Source organism: Alosa sapidissima, chromosome 8 (assembly GCF_018492685.1).
Source record: "Alosa sapidissima isolate fAloSap1 chromosome 8, fAloSap1.pri, whole genome shotgun sequence".
In the NCBI taxonomy this organism is placed as follows: Eukaryota; Metazoa; Chordata; class Actinopteri; order Clupeiformes; family Clupeidae; genus Alosa; species Alosa sapidissima.
Genome location: NC_055964.1, coordinates 34923046 through 34943349, shown reverse-complemented (window position 1 = coordinate 34943349; position 20304 = coordinate 34923046). Strand labels below are relative to the sequence as shown.

Sequence of the window (20304 nt, the reverse complement as noted above, 5' to 3'; positions counted from 1 at the left end):
GGTTGGGATCAGCACTGGCTCCACTCTAGAGCAGGATTTAAGGGTGGGGTTGGGATCAGCACTGGCTCCACTGTAGAGCAGGATTTAAGGGTGGGGTTGGGATCAGCACTGGCTCCACTCTAGAGCAGGATTTAAGGGTGGGGTTGGGATCAGCACTGGCTCCACTGTAGAGCAGGATTTAAGGGTGGGGTTGGGATCAGCACTGGCTCCACTGTAGAGCAGGATTTAAGGGTGGGGTTGGGATCAGGGTGGGGTTGGGATCAGCACTGGCTCCACTCTAGAGCAGGATTTAAGGGTGGGGTTGGGATCATCACTGCAGCGGGGCTGGTGCTGCTGATGATGGGGGAGTGAGGGTGGAGGACGTGGATGTTTGGTCTGAAATGACTGAGGGGCTCAGGGTCTGATGTCTGATAGTATAAGGAGTGGCGTTTTGGATTTAAGGTGGAGTTTTGGGATGGATTTAAGGTGGAGAAATGGGCTAATCAGTGTGGAGAGGTTGGTGCGGTTGGTGACAGCACTAGTGATGGTGGGGGTGATAATTGTTTAGATTTTGATGGGTGAGGGGTCAGGGTTAGGGAATAATATCTAGGGGGAGTGGTGTTGTACAGGAGGGTACGTCTGAGAAGATTTGGGGTTCATGTTTGGATGATTATCCTGCAATAGTTACTGGGTGTTCTGGGGGGTTGTGGGAGTGTTGTGCTGGGTGTTCTGGGGGGTTGTGGGAGTGTTGTGCTGGGTGTTCTGGGGGGTTGTGGGGTGCTGGGTGCTGGGTATTCTGGGGGGTTGTGGGGTGCTGGGTGACGGATGGGGGGGGGGGGGGGGGGGGGGTTAGATGAGGGGCAGCCTTAGGCTGTGCTGCAGGCTGGAGGTCCCTTTAGGGCCTGAGGGATGACAACGCCGCCGTCACTGTCACAATCAAAAACTAAACATACACACACACACACACACACACTCACACACACACAGGACCTGTCAGTGCATCAATGAAAACTACTCCCCTACACCCATGCACCCCCCCTCTCTCATACATAAACAGTTACTAATGAGACCCACACCTTTCCTCTCTCTCAGTCTGTCTCCTCATCTCTCCCTCGTTATTCACACAGACACAAACATAGCCTGTCCCCTCGTACACAAACTCAGCCTGTCCACTCGTCAGTCACACAGACACAAACTCAGCCTGTCCCCTCGTCAGTCACACAGACACAAACTCATTCACACAGACACAAACATAGCCTGTCACCTCGTCATTCACAGACACAAACATAGCCTGTCCCCTCGTCATTCACACAGACACAAACTCATTCACACAGACACACAGCCTGTCCCCTCGTCAGTCACAGACACAAACTCAGCCTGTCCCCTCTCATTCACACAGACACAAACTCATTCACACAGACACAAACACAGCCTGTCCCCTCGTCAGTCACAGACACAAACACAGCCTGTCCCCTCGTCAGTCACACAGACACAAACACAGCCTGTCCCCTCGTCAGTCACAGTGCCCTCACTCATGCACTTACCGAGTATATTATCTGATTCGCTCTAATGCACAAGCATTACCACAGACATTCTGCTGTTGCAGCCTCACACATGGTATTAAGGCCAGTGATATCATATTTACCGGCATAACCTACATCAAAGTCAAAGTCAAAGTCTGCTTTATTGTCAATTTCTTCACATGTCAAGACATACAAAGAGAAATTACGTTTCCCACTATCCCACGGTGGAGACAAGACATATTTTACCAATTAGGTCCACAGACAAACATAACATTCAAGTAAACAATATAAAAAGTAAATAAGAAGGCACATACAATGAAGAAATAAGAGCAGCAAAATTTAAGTTGAAATTGTGCAATTGTGCATACAGTAGACAGTCAATATAATAGTGCAAAAGTCAGGCCAATAAATGGCTGAGGTAGTTCTGTTTGACCTAAGTATGCAAGTGGCATAGTGGTGCAAGTTATGTAAGAGCAGCAGAAGTGTGTTCAGAAGTGTTTTCAGGACAACAGGACAACAACGACAAGTTGCAAAGTGTGCAAGTGTACAAGTGGAGTAGTGCAAGTGGAGTAGTGCAAGGCAGCCATTGTGGGTCCAAAGTCCAGGATGTTATGTAGCAGAGGGTGGAGAGGGGGTAGGGGGGAGAGAGTTCAGCATCCTAACAGCCTGGTGTATGAAGCTGTTGGTGAGTCTGGTGGTGCGGGAGCGCAGGCTTCTGTACCTCTTCCCAGAGGGCAGTAGATCAAACAAATTGTGAGCGGGGTGACTTGCATCACTCACAATTGTGGTCGCCTTGCGGGTGAGGTGGGAGGTGTAAATGTCTTTCAGGGAGGGGAGTGAGGCACCGATAATCCTTCCAGCTGTGTTCACCATGCGCTGCAGGGCTTTCCTGTTGTATTCAGTGCAGCTTCCGCCCCACATCGCGATACAGCTGGAGAGGATGCTCTCAATGGTGCCTCGGTAGAATGTGGTCATGATGGCTGGTGGAGCACTTGCTCGCCTGAGTTTCCGCAGGAAGTAGAGGCGGCGCTGAGCTTTCTAATCAGTCAGCAGAAGGTCGCCTCTCCAAGTTCCTCTAAGTTCTCAGATTGTAATCATGGAAGTGCGATGAGAGAGGAGCAGGGAGAGTGTGGTCTCTAATGGAGGAGAGAGAGAGAGAGGAGCAGGGAGAGTGTGGTCTCTAATGGAGGAGAGAGAGAGAGAGGAGCAGGGAGAGTGTGGTCTCTAATGGAGGAGAGAGAGAGAGAGGAGCAGGGAGAGTGTGGTCTCTAATGGAGAGAGAGAGAGAGAGAGAGGAGCAGGGAGAGTGTGGTCTCTAATGGAGGAGAGAGAGAGAGGAGCAGGGAGAGTGTGGTCTCTAATGGAGGAGAGAGAGAGAGAGGAGCAGGGAGAGTGTGGTCTCTAATGGAGGAGAGAGAGAGAGAGGAGCAGGGAGAGTGTGGTCTCTAATGGAGGAGAGAGAGAGAGAGGAGCAGGGAGAGTGTGGTCTCTAATGAGCTCTGGTTGGGGTCAGATTTTGCTGCTCTGAGGTCCCGAGACCAGCACTTCTGGCTCTGTTTACATTTAATCCCCCCTGATTGACCTGCTGGAGGACACGGTGGGGAGGTGTAAACATTAATCTACACAACCTACACAACCTACACAATCTACACAACCTACACAATCTACACAACCTACACAATCTACACAACCTACACAACCTACACAATCTACACAACCTACACAATCTACACAATCTACACAACCTACACAACCTACACAATCTACACAACCTACACAATCTACACAATCTACACAACCTACACAATCTACACAACCTACACAATCTACACAATCTACACAACCTACACAACCTACACAATCTACACAACCTACACAATCTACATAATCTTTACCCCCATTAAGCGTTTAGCACACAGAGCTATAATGTCATTATTAATGCTGGTTATTGACTGCCTGCTCAGAGATGTGCTTTTTAATGGCGTAATTAGCGCTGTGTTGTGATTGGGCCTCTGGCGGGCAGCGCGGTGGCGTAGCCAGCGGCTACAGTAGCTCTGTCCTCCCGCATCCACACCGTCCATCACAGCTGTCAGCGGCGAGCAGCGCGGAGGCGCTCTCGGAACACAGCGGCCGTTAGTCCCAATTAGCAGCGTGTTGATTACTGTGCAGCCAGCCAGACGCGCGGGGAGCAGAGGAGGAACAGTGGCCAGAGCAGGCTGGGGGCAGAGCTGGCGCGGACCTGGCGCGGACCTGGCGCGGCTCAGAGCCGGATCTGGACCGAACAGTGGTGGACTCAGCAGGACTGATTTAACTTACACATTTTTAAAATCGTGTAAAAGAGGTGCAGGAGGGGATTGTGGGTATTCTTTCTGCTGCTCTCCTGTAAGCCATGTCGGTTGTTTTCCTGGCGCATGGCCCAGATACCCCCCCTTCCTCCAGGAGGGCAGGCGTAGGGGTGGTGGTGGAGGTGGAGGATGGCGCCACCTCATACTTTATTGATGGTGTTCTTTATGTTGTGATTAGCGCTAGCGACCTGCTATGAGGTGGGGTGAGGGGCTGAGAGCACTAAGTGCTCTTTTACCAATTAGCAATTAAGCATTTAGCACCAAAGCTAATGGAGCCTCCCCAAGCACACACACAGCACCTGGCAAGCAGGCCGTGGGCTGTTTATGGGAAAGGCTACACATAAACTGAGCTCACTCACTTCACTGGGTCTGTGTTCTGTCTCTGTAGTGTTCTCTGTTCTGTACTCGTATGTGTGTGTGTTCTGTACTTGTGTGTGTGTGTTCTGTCCCTGTAATGTTCTATGTTCTATACTTGTGTGTGTGTGCTCTGTGTTCGGTACTTGTGTGTGTGTGTTCTGTCTCTGTAGTTCTCCATAGTTGTTCTTCATTGAGCTTGTCGGTTCCGCTGTGTTCTGCTGTTCTGATGTGTGTTCTGTGTTCTGTAGTTCTGACCTACCTTCTGTCTCGGCACCGGTCCACTGCCCCCCACACCCCCCGCATCCTGCTGTTTGGCCCTCCAGGGTCCGGCAAGAGTCTGCAAGCACGACTCCTGGCTCAGAAGTACAACATCATGGACAGTAAGGAGCTGTCTCAGTGTCTTTTAGTATATCACACACACACACACACACACACACACACACCAACACACACACACATCATACACAGTGACAATCTCTCTCTCCCTTTCTCTCTTTCTCTATTTCTCTTTCTCTCTCTTTCTCCTTCTCTTTCTCTCACTTCTTCTCTCTCCCTCTCTCTTTTTCTCTCTCTCTCTCTCTCTCTCTCTCTCTCCCTCTCTCTCTCTCACCCAAACCCAAGTCTGTAACCTCACTGTAGGCACACACACACACAGGTAACAGCTTCCTTAAAGGGGTGGTTCAGGATTTTGGACATAGGACCTCATTTCCAAGTAAGCAAGTGTGATATTTATCAGTGGAGACCGTTTTCAACACGTTTCATACAGTCCTTCTAGTTGCAGAGTTCACAGGTGCTAGGCTAGCGCAAGTCAACGGTATGTGCTAGCCTGCCACTAAAGACAGTCTTACCCACTCCAAAGTACACCCGAGGCAAATAAATTATAACGCCAGACTATCGATGTAAATGTCTGTATTGACAGTGTTATTTCTAACGTTATTCTATCCTTGCATTTCAACGATCGCATTACATTTTGAGGGACTAGTTTCTTAGCAGCGGCGGAATTATACTTGCTCCGGTTAGTAGTACTGCGCCGAAAAGTAAACAGTAAAGCGCACTCCAATGGGGATACCTAGTAGTAGCCTTGGTAATATCAGTCCGCCGCTGAGTTGCAAAATGACTACTAACAACTTTAGGGACCAAAGTATAACTATTGCAATGCGATGCAAGGGTAGTTGTATTTCTTACACTATTCTATCAACACAGACATTTACATCGATTGTCTGGAATTTGCCTCGGGTGTACTTTGGAGTGGGTAAGACTGTCTTTAGTGGCAGGCTAGCACATACCGTTGACTTGCGCTAGCCTAGCACCTGCGAACTCTGCAATTAGAAGGACTGGATGAAACGTGGTGAAAACGGTCTCCACTGATAAATATCACACTTGCTTACTTGGAAATAAGGTCTTATGTCCAAAATCCTGAACCACCCCTTTAAATGAATAGTCATGGAAAGATTTGTTTGATATATTCTCCCTAACGCTACTAATCTAATAAAGCTAAAGGCACCACTCTGCCTCTTCATCTCCCTCTAACGGCAGCGCTCTCTGGGTGCATGTGCTCCTCTTCCTCTCCCTCTAACGGCAGCGCTCTCTGGGTGAATGTGCTCCTCTTCCTCTCCCTCTAACGGCAGCGCTCTCTGGGTGCATGTGTGTCTCTTCCTCTCCCTGTCTGTGTGTTTTGGACCGGCTTGCTCTAGTCTGCAGTGGGAAACTGATCAAGGCGGTCTACGCAGACGAGTCCAGTATGGGAGAGCTCCTCAAACCCTACCTAGAGTCTGGAGAGAAAGGTATGTGTCTACACACACACACACACACACACACACACACACACACACAGAGAAAGAGCGAGTCTAACAAACAGAGCCCTGCTGTTAGCCTTCAGAGTGCAGTATTTGATTCCCATGCCTGAGGTTTAACCCAGTGAGGAATAATGATGCGCAGTGCTAGTATTTCACAAGTGTGTACTCTTTTCTCATTTACCACACAAGTACACAAGCAAGTTGACTGTCAGAACAGGCCATCAATTATAGCACACACACACACACACACACACACACACACACACATACACACACACACACCTGTGCCCACTGAAGACTTCATGGGGATAGACAGATAGATAGATAGATAGATAGATAGATAGATAGATAGATAGATTTTAGATAAATAATAGATAGATAGATAAATTTAAGGTCACAGTAGCATACAGACAACATACACACACACATTCACTAACAGCAGAAAAAGTAATTAAAAGTATATACTATAAAAAACACAACTAAGCAATAAGGACTATAGAAGATAAAGAATATACTAAATATACTAAAATACAAAATATACTAAATAAAACTTAATCTAAATCAATTCTAAAAAACAGTATCCACATAGTGGGTGATTTGTCAATCAGGTGCGCTTGCAATGACTGAAGCAGGGACTGAGCCTCTGTGCATAAGGTAAGGTAAGGTGCTCTTTGTGAATGAGTGTCATGGTGATGGTGCAAATGAGTAAGTCAAACAGTGCAACAGTGCAAGAATAAAGTCTATATATCTATATATAAATAACTATATTAAGAAAGGTATAAGTGTGGTCACAGTTCGGCTGTGGCATGGAGGGAGGGGTTGTGCATATGTGTTAATAAAGCACGCAAACAGTGAGGCAGAAGACAATGGTAAAGTGGCTAGTGGACAGACAGTTCAAGACATGGAGGTGGTGAAGAGGCAGACAGACTATGCGGAGAAGTCTATTTCTCTTCCCTTAAGTGATGCATTGAACAGTTCAATGGCCCTGGGAGGAGGCAGAGGAGAGACTGTAAGTGTAACAGTGTCCTAACTAGATCCGGGCGAGCGACTATCTTGTAGTATTCGGTGTTGTCTGTCTACACTGAATTTGTTAAATACTGCATGCCCTGCTATTGCGTCATATTTCTCATTTAAAATAGCAGAGCACTGCGAGCGACAGAAAGGAAATAGTCACGGGCCGTCCGACAAAAGCTCTCTCAAAACGTTGCGTTGCATCGCGCTGCTCGCGCCGCTTGCAGTCAGGACACTCCAATTGAAAACAACGGAATTAAACGGATTGTATCGCTAATGTTCGCTCGCATCGCGTTTGGTTAGGACACACTGTAACGTTTGGCATTTTAGTGTAAGTGTGGGGTTTGGTAGCAGGGCAGCGTAGGACTCAGAGACGCAGCCTCCTGTGGAAGAGCCCGTTTGGGAGGTTCAGGAGGTTGCTTCGCTCGGAGCCTGTTTGGGAGGCTCAGGAGGTTGTTGGTTTGCGCGGAGCCCGTTTGAAGGCTCCCTCCGCTGCTGTGCTGTTATGCTGCTCCAAGCGTTTTGATGTGGAAATTGGACAGTTTGAGTCTGTCAGCTCTAATTTTTCAGCGGCGTCAGAACCCCCCCTGGGTGCAGGCGGGTGCTTCGCTGTCAGGAAGCCTCCGTGCCGCCCTCACCCTCCGTATTTATCCTTATTTATTCACTGCTGCCATGTTGCCTCCAGGCAACCCCCCCCCTCCTAACACCCTCCGAGCGCGAGCCGTCCCGGTTGTAAAGAGGCCCCTTAGCCTGACCCCTATCAAGGTAACCTCCGCTTAAACAACTCGCTTCTATAGTGTGCCAGGCAGGAGTCAGTCAGGCGCGTTTGTAGTGACGATGAATTGGAAACACAGCAAGTGTCTGAAATCTTCCTCAAAAGATTCACGATTCATGTGAGTTTGAATGACAATGTAGCGAGTGATTATTTCATTATTTTATTTTTTTCCCTCTCTTTTGACGAATAAATCTCTTGAAGTGAAAAACAACTTCACGTCTGATTTGTCGTCGCTGCTGGTGTGTGTTTTCAGACAGACGCTGTCTGTTTTGTGTCTGACCCGCTTCACGTGTAGGTCGTCTCTTTGAAACCTCCTCAGTCGGCTGAGTTTGTTCTCTGCAAAGCTCTCCACTGGCAGGTAACGTCGTCACAGGAAGAAACACATCCCAGATCTGTTTACAGACGCGATAGAAGTTTTTCTCTGCCCTCCTTTATGTATTTTTGTAAAGTCTGTCTTATTTCTGTATGTAAGATTGATTTCCTGTCCCAAACATTAGTTAGAGGATCTTGAATGTTTTTTTTTTCTCTCACTACTTTCATACAGGCTGATATTTCTTCATAAAGCTTCTCTATAATGCTTGTTTTCTTTCAGGAGGTCTGTCAGAATGTGAAAAAAGTTATCTGTGCTGTGCTATAACTATCTGACCAAGCTGGCCAGCGTGGTCAAGTAGATCGGCCCTCAAATAGCTCAGCCTGCTCTGAATGCTTACGCTCACTGTCTACCTCAAAGAGCTGCGGTGGCAGTTTAAGGGCGTGCACATGAAACAGTTGGTGTCAGACTGAAAATATAACGTCTTATGCAATCATTGTGACTTTGTATGTGATGCCTGTGTTCTGTGTGTGTGTGGGCGTGCGTGCGTGCATGTGTATATACTGTGTGTGTGTGTGTGTGTGTGTGTGTGTGTGTGTGTGTGTGTGTGTGTGTGTGTGTGTGTGTGTGTGTGTGTGTGTCAGTGCCGGACAGCATTGTGCTTCAGATCCTGGTGGCCCGGCTGAGTCGTCTGGACTGTACCACGCGTGGCTGGGTGGTGCATGGCTTCCCCCGTGATGTGGAACAGGCCGAGAAGCTGCGCGAGTCCAACCACATCCCCAGCAGGTAGACGCCCCTCCGACCCCTCTGACCCCTCCGACCCCTCCGACCCAGCCGACCCAGCCATCACACTCTCAATGGAGCATCCAGCCAAAGACACTTCACACTTACCAGACTCAATGCGAACACTTACGTCCAAAAACCCACCTGGTCCATTACACCAATTATTATTATATTATTAAGTCAAAACTCACTAACAAAAGTCCATCTGCTTAATCCTGAACCACAAAACCCAAACAAACCTCTGTGGCACTGAAGCTTAAGGCCCACCACATATTGTGTCCCTGCAAGCTTGCCCACTTATTGTGTCCCTGCAAGCTGCCCACTTAATGTGTCCCTGCAAGCTGCCCATGCTGTGTGTAGGCAGGTTCACTTGAAGGAGGATGGAGGAACAAGGGAATCCGTAATGAAACCAGGTCATGGCTGCGTGCCCCAGTTTATGACGTCACTTCCTGCGATAGCGGCCGGAGCTCAAGTGTCCGTGTCATCAGCCCTGGGATCAGATAGTGGAGAGAGGATCCCAGTCTCGATACGCTGCTCCCATCATGTGATTAAAAACTCAGCTTACGCAACCTGCACATAGGATAGCGGAGGTCTTACGCCGGGTCAAGTGGTCCAGGGTGAGCTGCTGTGACGTGCCAGACTTGCTGATGTGCTGATAATTATAATTGTGTGTTCCAGAGCCCTGCTGTTGAGCGATACGTGAGGGTGTACTTATACGTGATCCCCTCCCTCCCTTTCGTCCGTCCGTCTGCAGTTAACCGTGATTACATCCATCAGTGTGCACTGACCCTCCGCAGGCTGGTCTGGCCTGCAGACCAGGATCTGTTACCCCCCTCTCCCACTCTGTTGCCCCCTCTCCTGCTCCACTGGGGCGGCCCCTGTGTCCTGGCTCCTGGCTGGAGCGGTGCAGTGCGCTGCATTTGCATGGCATTAGTGTAATTGATTTGGAGCTCGGCGACGAGGCTAGCGGGGGCGGCTGGCGAAACAGCGAGGAGATAACGTTACCGATGCGTCTGCAACGAGGCCCCGGCGAGCAGCGATTTACCCGACAGCTTCATTAATTAACAGCTCTCCAGTTACGGGGCCTTTAGAGCGGCTAAATAAGGGAGCCAGACGCAGTGGACGCGTGCCAGGGCATCGGCTTTTAATGGCCCGCCAGTGCTGCTGCTGCTGCTGCCCGCCACTGACAGCCGAGGGCAGGGGCCATGAGGCGGAAGGCTCTCTTTACCCGATTCCTCGTCGGGGGCACTCCTGTGTCCTGCCCTACCCAGCATAGTGTGGCAGGACACAGGGCGGCCTGACGAGTCCAGACTGGCAGTGCCAAGCTGGCCATTTTGTTGCTGAATTAGAGATGATACAGAGCAGGTCGGGTGCTCCCATTGTGGACAGCGGTGTGGTCAGTTACAGGAGTAAACCTTACAGATCTAGGTCACTATCTAGTAAACCTTATAGATCTAGGTCACAATCTAGTAAACCTTACAGATTGAGGTTCCAAGTTTGGTCAGTTACAGATCTAGGTCAAGTGACGTCCTTACAGATCTAGTCAAGTCAAGTCAAGTCAGTTTTATTTTTAAAGCGCATTTAACATGCACAGAGTGCAACCCAAAGCGCTCCACAAACAACACACATAACAACAAGACAAAAGATGCCGGATGGAGCGGCGTAGTCGCCAGCATGCCCATGACACCAAGACATACAAGACGGGCAACAAAACAAATAGGCTAAAAAAATAAAAAGTAAAAAGAAAAAAAGAAAATATATTTAAAAAGGGGGAAAAGTGATGTTAAAATTAGTCCAATTTCCAAACCAGCTGAAAATGTCCAAGGGCAATGATGATCCGAGAAAACTGCGCACAGAGCCGTGTCTTCACAACCGATGCAATGCCAACAAAGTTCTTTAGCAACTGACCAACCCGGTGAATTCACTGGCAGTCTGGAGATAACGTTAACGTTAGGCCTTGTAGACTGCAGTCTGGAGATCACTGGAAGCACAGTCTGAAGTAGTGGGCAATCGTGTAGATCTGCAATTCGGTGGACTTTTAACAGCGACCGTTTGTTGCTCTGTGAGATTGCAGCTCTTCACCATTAACGTTAGTCTGCAGTCGGCATGGCAGCTCGCAGGTTAGCAACAGCTCGGCGGCCACGGCAGATCTTTCGCAGAGTAGCCTAGGTCCAGCTGTCCCGAGAGATCCCCTCGACCAGACAGTGAAGTGCAGCACCGCTCACGGATCGATGGAAGGATGTCCGATGCCCAGCTAGGGCAAAAGCTAGCCATAGCAAGCTCCCAATGGACAAACGTCAATGACATCAGCTGACTTAGAAGCAGTAAAAAGGACTAAGAATAACACGAAAACTATCAAAAATAGCGTAAATAAATAGGGAAAACATTTAACTAAACAAACCAATACAAAAAATAAACATGAAATTGCATAAAATTACGAACATTACATAAAAACAAACAAAAACATGATGCCAGACGGAGCGCCGTGTCTCGCCAGCGTCCCCGTAACCTAGCAACTTCTTCAAGATCTAGGTCCAAAGTGACGTTTGGGACAACTTCAATGTCTCTTCTTTAATGCAAATACCTTACATTTGCATTAAAGGTAAACTTGGCAGGATTAGCGATGGGATGGGGGGCAGAATGATGAGGGTGGAGGTGGAGCGCAGGGGGGTAAAAGAAAGGATGAGACAGAAAAGACTGCGCAAAGAAAAACCGAAAGTATGATGAGGCATATTAGGCCTCGGCTTCACACGGATTGGGAGACAGACTGCCCAAAGCCACAGTGTGTGAGGTGCTATCTAACCAGTCTAATGTTGTTCTCCACACTGTTTTTTTAGTGTGAGAGCTCATAGACCAGTTGCACATTTTGATTTTGTTATTTGTTATCATGTATGGCAGCTAATTAAACATGATGCCTGGAATGCGTCAATAGAATGCGTTACGTTTTTATGTGTCGGATGGTGGGGGTACGCGAGCCGAGTCAGGATGAAAAAGTTTGGGAACCGCTGCGTTATAGGATACCTCAAACCATGTGCATTACAGGATGCCTCACGACTCTGAGGGAAGCATGTTTATTAAAGGATACCTCACAACTCTGAGGGAAGCATTTTCATTAAAGGATACCTCACAACTCTGAGGGAAGCATTTACACGTGGAGTCTGGATGTGGCATAACACGGGCCAGATTCACGGATCAGCAGCATTATATTTTTCCGTGGCAGTCCTGAAGTGACCCCTGACGTGCGTTGCAGCGCTGAGCGGTTTCAGGTGCGGTCAGGTAAAAGCTGTGAGCGGGACCCAGCTGCCCTCTCTTTTGTCATGTTAAAGGTGCCACCTGATCCAGGTGCGGAGGAAGAGGAGTGGACGAAGAGAGGGGATAGCCTTCCCTCGCCCATCAGCCAGATGAGACGAGGACGCCTTCACTCCAGTTTCCTCCTTTGCATAAGCGCCTGATCGCCTTTCACGGGCGGATCAATCAGGACGGAGCTCCGCTGCCCTCCTCTCCTCCTCTGCGCCACCATGCCACACACACGAGAGCAGAGACAGACTCACTGCAGGCCAAACTCAACACACGGAATTGAACAAACGGAACTCCAGGAATCTGCTGTGTAAAATTTTATTTAAGTCAAAAATAATTATAAATCATCATTTTAACTGCATTTTTCCTGTAGCAAATTCTCTTTTGGCCACAACAGTCCCAACAAGCCACACAAGCAGGTCCCCTTTTGCCCCAGTATTGCTCAATTCTGCACCCCCTTTTGCCCCAGTATTGCTCAATCCTGCACCCCATTTTGCCCCAGTATTGCTCAATCCTGCACCCCCTTTGCTTTTGATCCAGTATTGCTCAATTCTGCACCCCCTTTTACCCCAGTATTGCTCAATTCTGCACCCCCTTTGCTTTTGCCACAGTATTGCTCAATTCTGCACCCTCCTTGCTTCCTTGTTGCCCCCTATTGCCCCACTCTGTTGCCCCCTTCTTTGCTTTCCTTGTTGCGCCCTTTCATCTAATTACCTCTGTACCATGCACTGCCCAATTACCACCCCACAGACTCAGTTCTACCCCCCTACCTCACTATTGCCCTTATGTTAATGCCCCATTTTGACACCCACCTGCTGCACACGCACCCCTCTTAACTACCCCATAGTCATCATCCACCTTCTCTTTTACTACCACTGCCCCTTTGCCAGACTGAACTACCCCTCAGCCACCCTAATGCCCCTATGCTCCATTACTAATTACTAATGCCCCTGTGCCCCCCCCCCCCCCCCCATTGTGTGTGTGCATGCGCTCGTGCGTGCGTGTGTATGTGTGTGTGTGTTTGTGTGTGTGTGTGTGTGTAAGTACTCTCCAGTCTGGCTGCTGTGCAGGCTCTTACAGCTCGGACACGACTGCACACAATCAGAGTCTTTGGGCCGGCTGAAATATGCATGAGCCCGTGTGACACGCAGATAGAAGCAGCGCAATTAGCCACGAAATCCTAGAGAGTCCACCCCAGCCCCACCATTCTCCTGCCCCACCCTCACCATTCTACTGCCCCACTCCCACCCCGGCTGCCGCCCCGGCCCCCCCATCCTCTATTAGTGAAATGTATTTCATGTGGCTGCTGCCCATCTAATCAGCCAACACTTCCTCTAATTGACTGCTGAATAAAACAACAGGGCGGCATTATAATTTAATCAGAGGTAAACATCGCAGGGCCCGCGCCGCAACGCAGCGCAGCACAACGCCCCAGCTCGCTTTCATTTCTTAATTTGGGGAGATGGAGGACAGGAGAGGAGAGGAGAAAAGAGAGAGAGAGAGAGAGAGTGAACGGACGGAGGAGTGGCTTGAGACGCAGGAGCTATAGGATGGTAGAGACCTTCAAGCATCAAGCAGCCTTTGGGCTTCAGTGGAAAGCCTAACCGAGACATTTGTTCATTTAACAGACCCTTTCATCCAGAGCGGCTCTCCGTACAAGAGGTGCGTTAACATCCGGTGCCCCCTGGGAACTGACCCCATGATCTTGGCGTTGTGTTGGTGTGCTCTCTCCTGCTCGGTCAGTTTCTCCATCAAGTTAGTCACGGAATGTAAGGAATAGTGAGCTACATGTAGTTAGTAACACATGTAGCAACTGGCTGGTAAATCCTGACCCTCAAGTAGGAACAACACTCCTGAACAGAATCACTCTTTTAGGCACAGGAAGTGTGAAAGATCATCCTTTTAGGCACAGGAAGTGTGAAAGATCGGCCTTTTAGGCACAGGAAGTGTGAAAGATCGGCCTTTTAGGCACAGGAAGTGTGAAAGATCGGCCTTTACTGGCCACATCTGCCCACTGCACATAACTCCAGACAGCATGGTGGACATGGACGCCTCAGTAGCCTAAATAAAGTGAAGTGTTTTAGTCCTCATTAGTGCAGAGCGGAGCCCCAGATTCTGCTACTGCAGCAAAATGTGTCACCACTGGAGTCTCCTCCAATGCTGGCGTTTAGTTTTGATGAGATGCACAACCCAGCGCCAGATTGAGTTACTGTTAACTGGGACATCACAAGATGGAGATGACCAATTAGAGACAGCAAGGGCATGAAGGTAAGGAGAAGGTTATGAAACACACACACACACACACACACACATACAGTTATTCACACATACTGTATGCATAAAGATATTCATACACACACACACACACACACACATAGCGTGCATACACATGCATACACCAGCTTACACACGCATACACCACACACACATGCACACAGTTATTCACACGTATCCATAAAGATATTCATACAAACACACACACACACACATAGGCGTGCATACACATGCATACACCCGCATACACAACACACACACACACACACACATAGGCGCGCATACACACACATACACCACACACACATCCTCAGGCTTGTATGCTGTCATCTTTGTCCAGGTTGATGAATATTTCATAAGGTTACATTAATATTAATGTTAATAGCTGGAGAGGAGTCATTATTTCTGTTTTTTTAGCAAAATATTCATTAAAAATAGAGCATATCTGTTTTCTAAAACGCTTAAATACACACACACACACACACACGTACACACACACTCTTACACACTTACACAATATACGGTACCCACATCTCATGCAAATAAGCCGGGCATACACATGGTGGTCAGCTCAGAGAATGGACTCATTCATTCCTTCTTAGTCTCCAGCCCAAAGCTTTAAAACTACCCAACCAAGCTCCCCAACTAAGCATTCTTATGTACAGACTAGAAATGTACTGTAAACCTGGTTGACCTCTACAAACACTCTTAACTAACCAACCAAGCTCCCCAACTAAGCATTCTTATGTACAGACTAAAAATGTACTGTAAACCTGGTTGACCTCTACAAACACTCTTAACTACCCAACCAAGCTCCCCAACTAAGCATTCTTATAGACTAAAAATGTACTGTAAACCTGGTTGACCTCTACAAACACTCTTAACTACCCCATAGTCATCATCCACCTTCTCTTTTACTACCAATACCAGCCAGACTGAACTAGCCCTCAGTCACCCTAATGCCCCTGTGCCCCATTACTAATTACTAATGCCCCTGTGCAACCCCCCCCCCTCCCCTCCCCACTGTATCTATGAGATGCATTTCAACATCATGTCTTCTAAAACATGACTGGCTTCCGTAGTCTGTCTAAAACATGACTGGCTTCCGTAGTCTGTCTGAAACATGTCTGGCTTCCGTAGTCTGTCTGAAACATGTCTGCCGCGAGGTTTGTTTGTTTGTTTGTTTGTTGCTGTTTATGCGACCGGGTCATCAACCTGAGGCTGCCTGTGCCTCTCCGGTGTTGATAGGAGCACAAACATCTTTAAATATTTGAACAAACGTATCGCGTCCCAGCAGCCCCGGCCCATGTCACTGCTGCCCCGAGAGGGATTGGACCCGCTGGACACGCCTGTCGCAGCTTATCACAGTTAAAGGACAGGATAGGACTCTTTGTTGTCTTCATTGTCGCCGTGCGGAAACAGTTTTTCAGTGAGTAGAACGTATCAGGTCTTCGTTGGTGTGACAATACAGACAGGGTGAACACATAAGACACTTTGACCAGTAAACATATATGCACCGGTCTTATCCCAGTATTAGTACTGCACATATACTGTATGCACCGGTCTTATCCCAGTATTAGTACTGCACATATACTGTATGCACCAGTCTTATCACAGCACATAGTATTGCATATTGCAGTGTTTCTCAAACTTTTTCAGATGGAGGACCACTTAACCAATAAAAAATGCATGGACCACCTAGCTAAAAAAAAATAGATTAGACCTACTTCAACAGTATATCAGCACAATAGGCCTAGCCTACTCACTGAACCACCTTGCTTATTGTATTTTCACTTTGCTTATTGTGTCAGAGGATTCATATGAGTTAAACTGGCATATCTTACATAGACAGTGTTGCAGAACTGTTTGGATTTACATACAAGTTGGTTCAATATTGCAAACAACTCATCTATATCATATTTTACCACGTCTGCTCACGGACCACTTGGGATAGCTTGCGGACCACCAGTGGTCCCCGGACCACACTTTGAGAAACACTGGCATATTGGGGCAGCCGTGGCTTACTGGTTAGGGCTTCGGGCTTGTAACCGAAGGGTTGCCGGTTCGATCCCCGACCTAGTAGGAAAAATGTGGGCGGGGGAAGTGGTTGAGCACTGCTCTCCCATGCCCACATCCGCGGCTGAAGTGCCCTTGAGCAAGGCACCTAACCCCTCACTGCTCCCTGAGCGCCGCTGTAGCAGGCAGCTCACTGCTCCGGGTTAGTGTGTGCTTCACCTCACTGTGTGTTCACTGTGTGCTGTGTGTGTTTCACTAATCACGGATTGGAATAAATGCAGAGGCCAAATTTCCCTCACAGGATCAAAAGAGTATACTTATACTTATATATATATATATATATATATATATATATATATATATATATATACATTCCCAGGAGAAAATAGGCTACTTGGACACCAACATTCCCATCAGAAACACATGATATCAGTCCACAGTACCCCAGTGTTGCACAGAGGCCCTCAGTGTGTTTGTAAAACACTCCAAAATGGAGCACCGTTATTGTCTGCATGCACAGGTCATTGGTCAGGGGGGAAGAATCTGTAAGTATTGTCTGAAAGGTCTTTCATAGAAACAGAAAATCTGTTGTATTGGCTAAGGGTAGCTAGTGGCTGGGCTAGCCGGCATTAGCTGATGGGCGGTGGTAGTGTATTGGCTAAGGGTAGCTAGTGGCTGGGCTAGCCTGCAGTAGCTGATGAGCAGTGGTAGTGTATTGGCTAAGGGTAGCTAGTGGCTGGGCTAGCCTGCATTAGCTGATGGGCGGTGGTGGTAGTGTGTTGGCTAAGGGTAGCTAGTGGCTGGGCTAGCCTGCAGTAGCTGATAGGCGATGGTAGTGTATTGGCTAAGGCAGAGACTTTCTAATGAGGAGACACAGCACTCAAAAAATACTCCATAGAAATGCATGGGGCTAGTTTGTCACGCCAATATGGCCGTTGTCTACACATATCCCACCCCTTCCTCGGCAAAACGTCGACATGTGAATACATTGAGCCAATCATATGGTGTGTTGTGAAGACATCGTGCCAATCATGTGTTGTGATCTCGCCGCTGGAGCAAGATTGGTGTCGTGAAGCCTTGCGCACGCGCAGTTCGACCCAAAGACTGTGCCCGATGAGTGCCCATAAAACGTTGGTATATGGCCGCCCAGTGGAGGGACTTGCCTAAAAGGACTTTGGCTAAGGGTAGCTAGTGGCTGGGCTAGCCTGCAGTAGCTGATAGGCGGTGGTAGTGTATTGGCTAAGGATAGCTAGTGGCTGGGCTAGCGTGCAGTAGCTGGAAAAGTCGTGGGTTTGATTTCTGGCTGCCACCGCTGTCCCCTTGAGCAGGACACTTAACCCTGGCTGGCTCTGTGGAGACTGGGGCTGTAATAATTGATGTGTGTAAGTGGCTTTGGACAAAGTGTCCGCCAAATGAGTAAATAATAATAGAGGATCTGCATGTGATGCAGATATACTGTATGTTGTCTTCTTGTTAAGTTTTATCACATGTTGTGTTTTATCAGTGTTCTTCCTGGACGAGTTGTGTTTTATCACATGTTGTGTTTTACCAGAGTGTTCTTCCTGGACATGACTGATGATGTGGCAGTGGAGCGCCTGTCCCTCAGGGCCGTTGACCCAGTCACAGGAGAGAGGTGAGAGGTCAAGAGACAGGCCTCAGCTGGCACGCAAGTGGGAAAACACTCCTGATCGTGTACTCCTGCTCTGACTTTAAATTATTTATTTTATCACCTTTGATGATGTGTTGCATGTCTGTTATTTGTTGTTTTTTGTGGTATATTTTTTACAATTTTTTGTCCCTAATGCCTTTATTTATTATTGTCTGTAATTGTCTGTTTTCTGACGGTGTAGAGCACATTGAGTTGCCTTGTGTATGAAAAACGCTATCCAAATAAAACTCCCTTGCCTTGCCCCCCTCCCTTGCCTTGCCTTGCCCCCGTCCCTGCAGGTACCACTCTCTGTACCGGCCAGCCCCTAGCTCCGAGGTGAAGGCCCGTCTGGTGTTCGACCCGCGGGACAGCGAGGGCCGGGTGCGCGCCCGCCTCCGACAGTACTGGGAACAGGTGGCCATGCTGCAGGGCTTTTACCCCGACGCCATCCACATCAACGCCGACCAGGACCCCCACACCATCTTCGAGTCCATCGAGAGCCGCCTGGTCGGACGCCTCCCCAAGACCCTGATGGACGGGCAGCAGAGCCAATCAACATGAGCCAATCCCAGCTCTGGGCCCCGTGATCCCACCCCCCTGCTGTGCCCGCGTGTGACATCACAGCCCCCACACCTCCCTGGCATGAGGAGAGAGGAGCCGCCTGCAGCAGCTCTGTTTGTGATAATAAAACTCTTTTACTAAGCTAATGAGTCCTAAATGTTCTAAAGGCTGGCCGGGGCAGACTGGTGCGGGCTGAAAGCCCCACGCTGGTCTTCTCTTACACGCGCAGAGTGGGGGGCAGGTGGCTCTGATCTGCCCTGCTCTGCCCCAGTCTGCGGATCAGATGACGGGGGGCTTTTGTCCTGCTTTACAAGGGGCTTATTAAACAAACCCAAATAAACAAAAGAGCTCTCCAGAGAGCCTGGCCCTTTCAAGTTGATCCTCTCCCTAATACCCCCTCAGCTACTTGACCCTCCACTCCCAGGGGTGCCAGGGGCCCACATTAATTATGAGTTTGTCTAATTAATGTGCCAGTAAAATGCAGTCTGCTCAACCCCCTTTGTGAGAACCGGCTTTAGTTCTGCCTCAGCAGGCAAATGCTTAGGAACTTTGTTTTGATTATTAGAGATACACCCACTGCTCTCTCTCTCTCTCTATCCTCCCTTCTTCATATCTTAATCTCCCTCTCCCCTTCACACCTCATCTCTCTTCTTCTCCCACCTCTCTCTCACTCTCTTTCTCTCTCTCGCTCTTTTTGCTCTCTTCGTTCTTGCTGACATTCTCCACTCCCTCATTCCCCTTTTCTGCTGAAGAATCAAATCATTGTAATGTGAGTGAGACGTGCATTGTAGTGTAATTAGCACAGTGGTCCAGCAGTGTAATTAGCACAGTGGTCCAGCAGTGTTCCCGGATGAGCCTGCTGAGGTGTGCTATACAGTATGTATAGCACACCTCAGGTGCACATTGCTGATCTTGTTCTGTTGAATTGATCAACTCCGATATGTTCACCATCTATTCTACATCTGCCAGCTAAGTCAACTCAAATGAGTGACATTTGTTTCATGTAATATTTACTTAATTTAATAAGACCTTGAATTTCCCCTGGGGATCAATAAAGTATCTATCTATCTATCTATTTCCCAGTTATGTAATATGTTCATCAACAAAGACACACACGCACACACACACACACACAGAGAGAGTGATGTGAAGAATATAAAATAAACAGGTGTGAGAGGAGGTCATGGAAATTCATTTGTTTTTGTCAGGAATTTTACATTTGACTTACAGTGGGAACTCATCTCACTAAATCTCAATAAACAAGTACAAAAGAAGTTACAGTATAGATGATACATGAACAGTGGGGAGGCCAGATGGGTTTATTGATTCTCAATAGTCTGCATGACTGTGACATCACAGATGGAGCAGACGTGATCGGTAATGATAAATACTGAATGTAGCATCACAATGGATACTGAATGCAGCATCACAGAGCAGATAGTCATATTCAAGTTTATTTATATAGCACAATTTAAAACAACCTGTGGTTGACCAAAGTGCTCAAAAATATATATATAAAAAAAAATACTATAAATAAATAGATAATAGAAGACAAAATGAATCAAGACACAAAAAAAGCACAACAGGAAAATAAAACTAAAATAATATGTTCATATATATAGCCTATAA

General features: G+C 48.0%; 1 protein-coding gene across 2 annotated transcripts in view; it reads left to right on the top strand.

Annotated features, from left to right (window-relative positions):
- The window catches only part of ak8 (adenylate kinase 8), a 31930-nt gene extending 13114 nt beyond the window's left edge, over positions 1-18816 (top strand). For both annotated transcript variants that reach the window (XM_042100590.1, XM_042100591.1), the window contains 5 exons: positions 4453-4584; positions 5899-5988; positions 8741-8882; positions 18019-18099; positions 18414-18816. In XM_042100590.1, coding sequence (XP_041956524.1) covers positions 4453-4584; positions 5899-5988; positions 8741-8882; positions 18019-18099; positions 18414-18675 — 707 coding nt within the window. In that variant the 3' untranslated portion in view covers positions 18676-18816. The remainder of the gene's footprint in view (positions 1-4452; positions 4585-5898; positions 5989-8740; positions 8883-18018; positions 18100-18413) is intronic.
- Positions 18817-20304: the final 1488 nt, after the last annotated feature.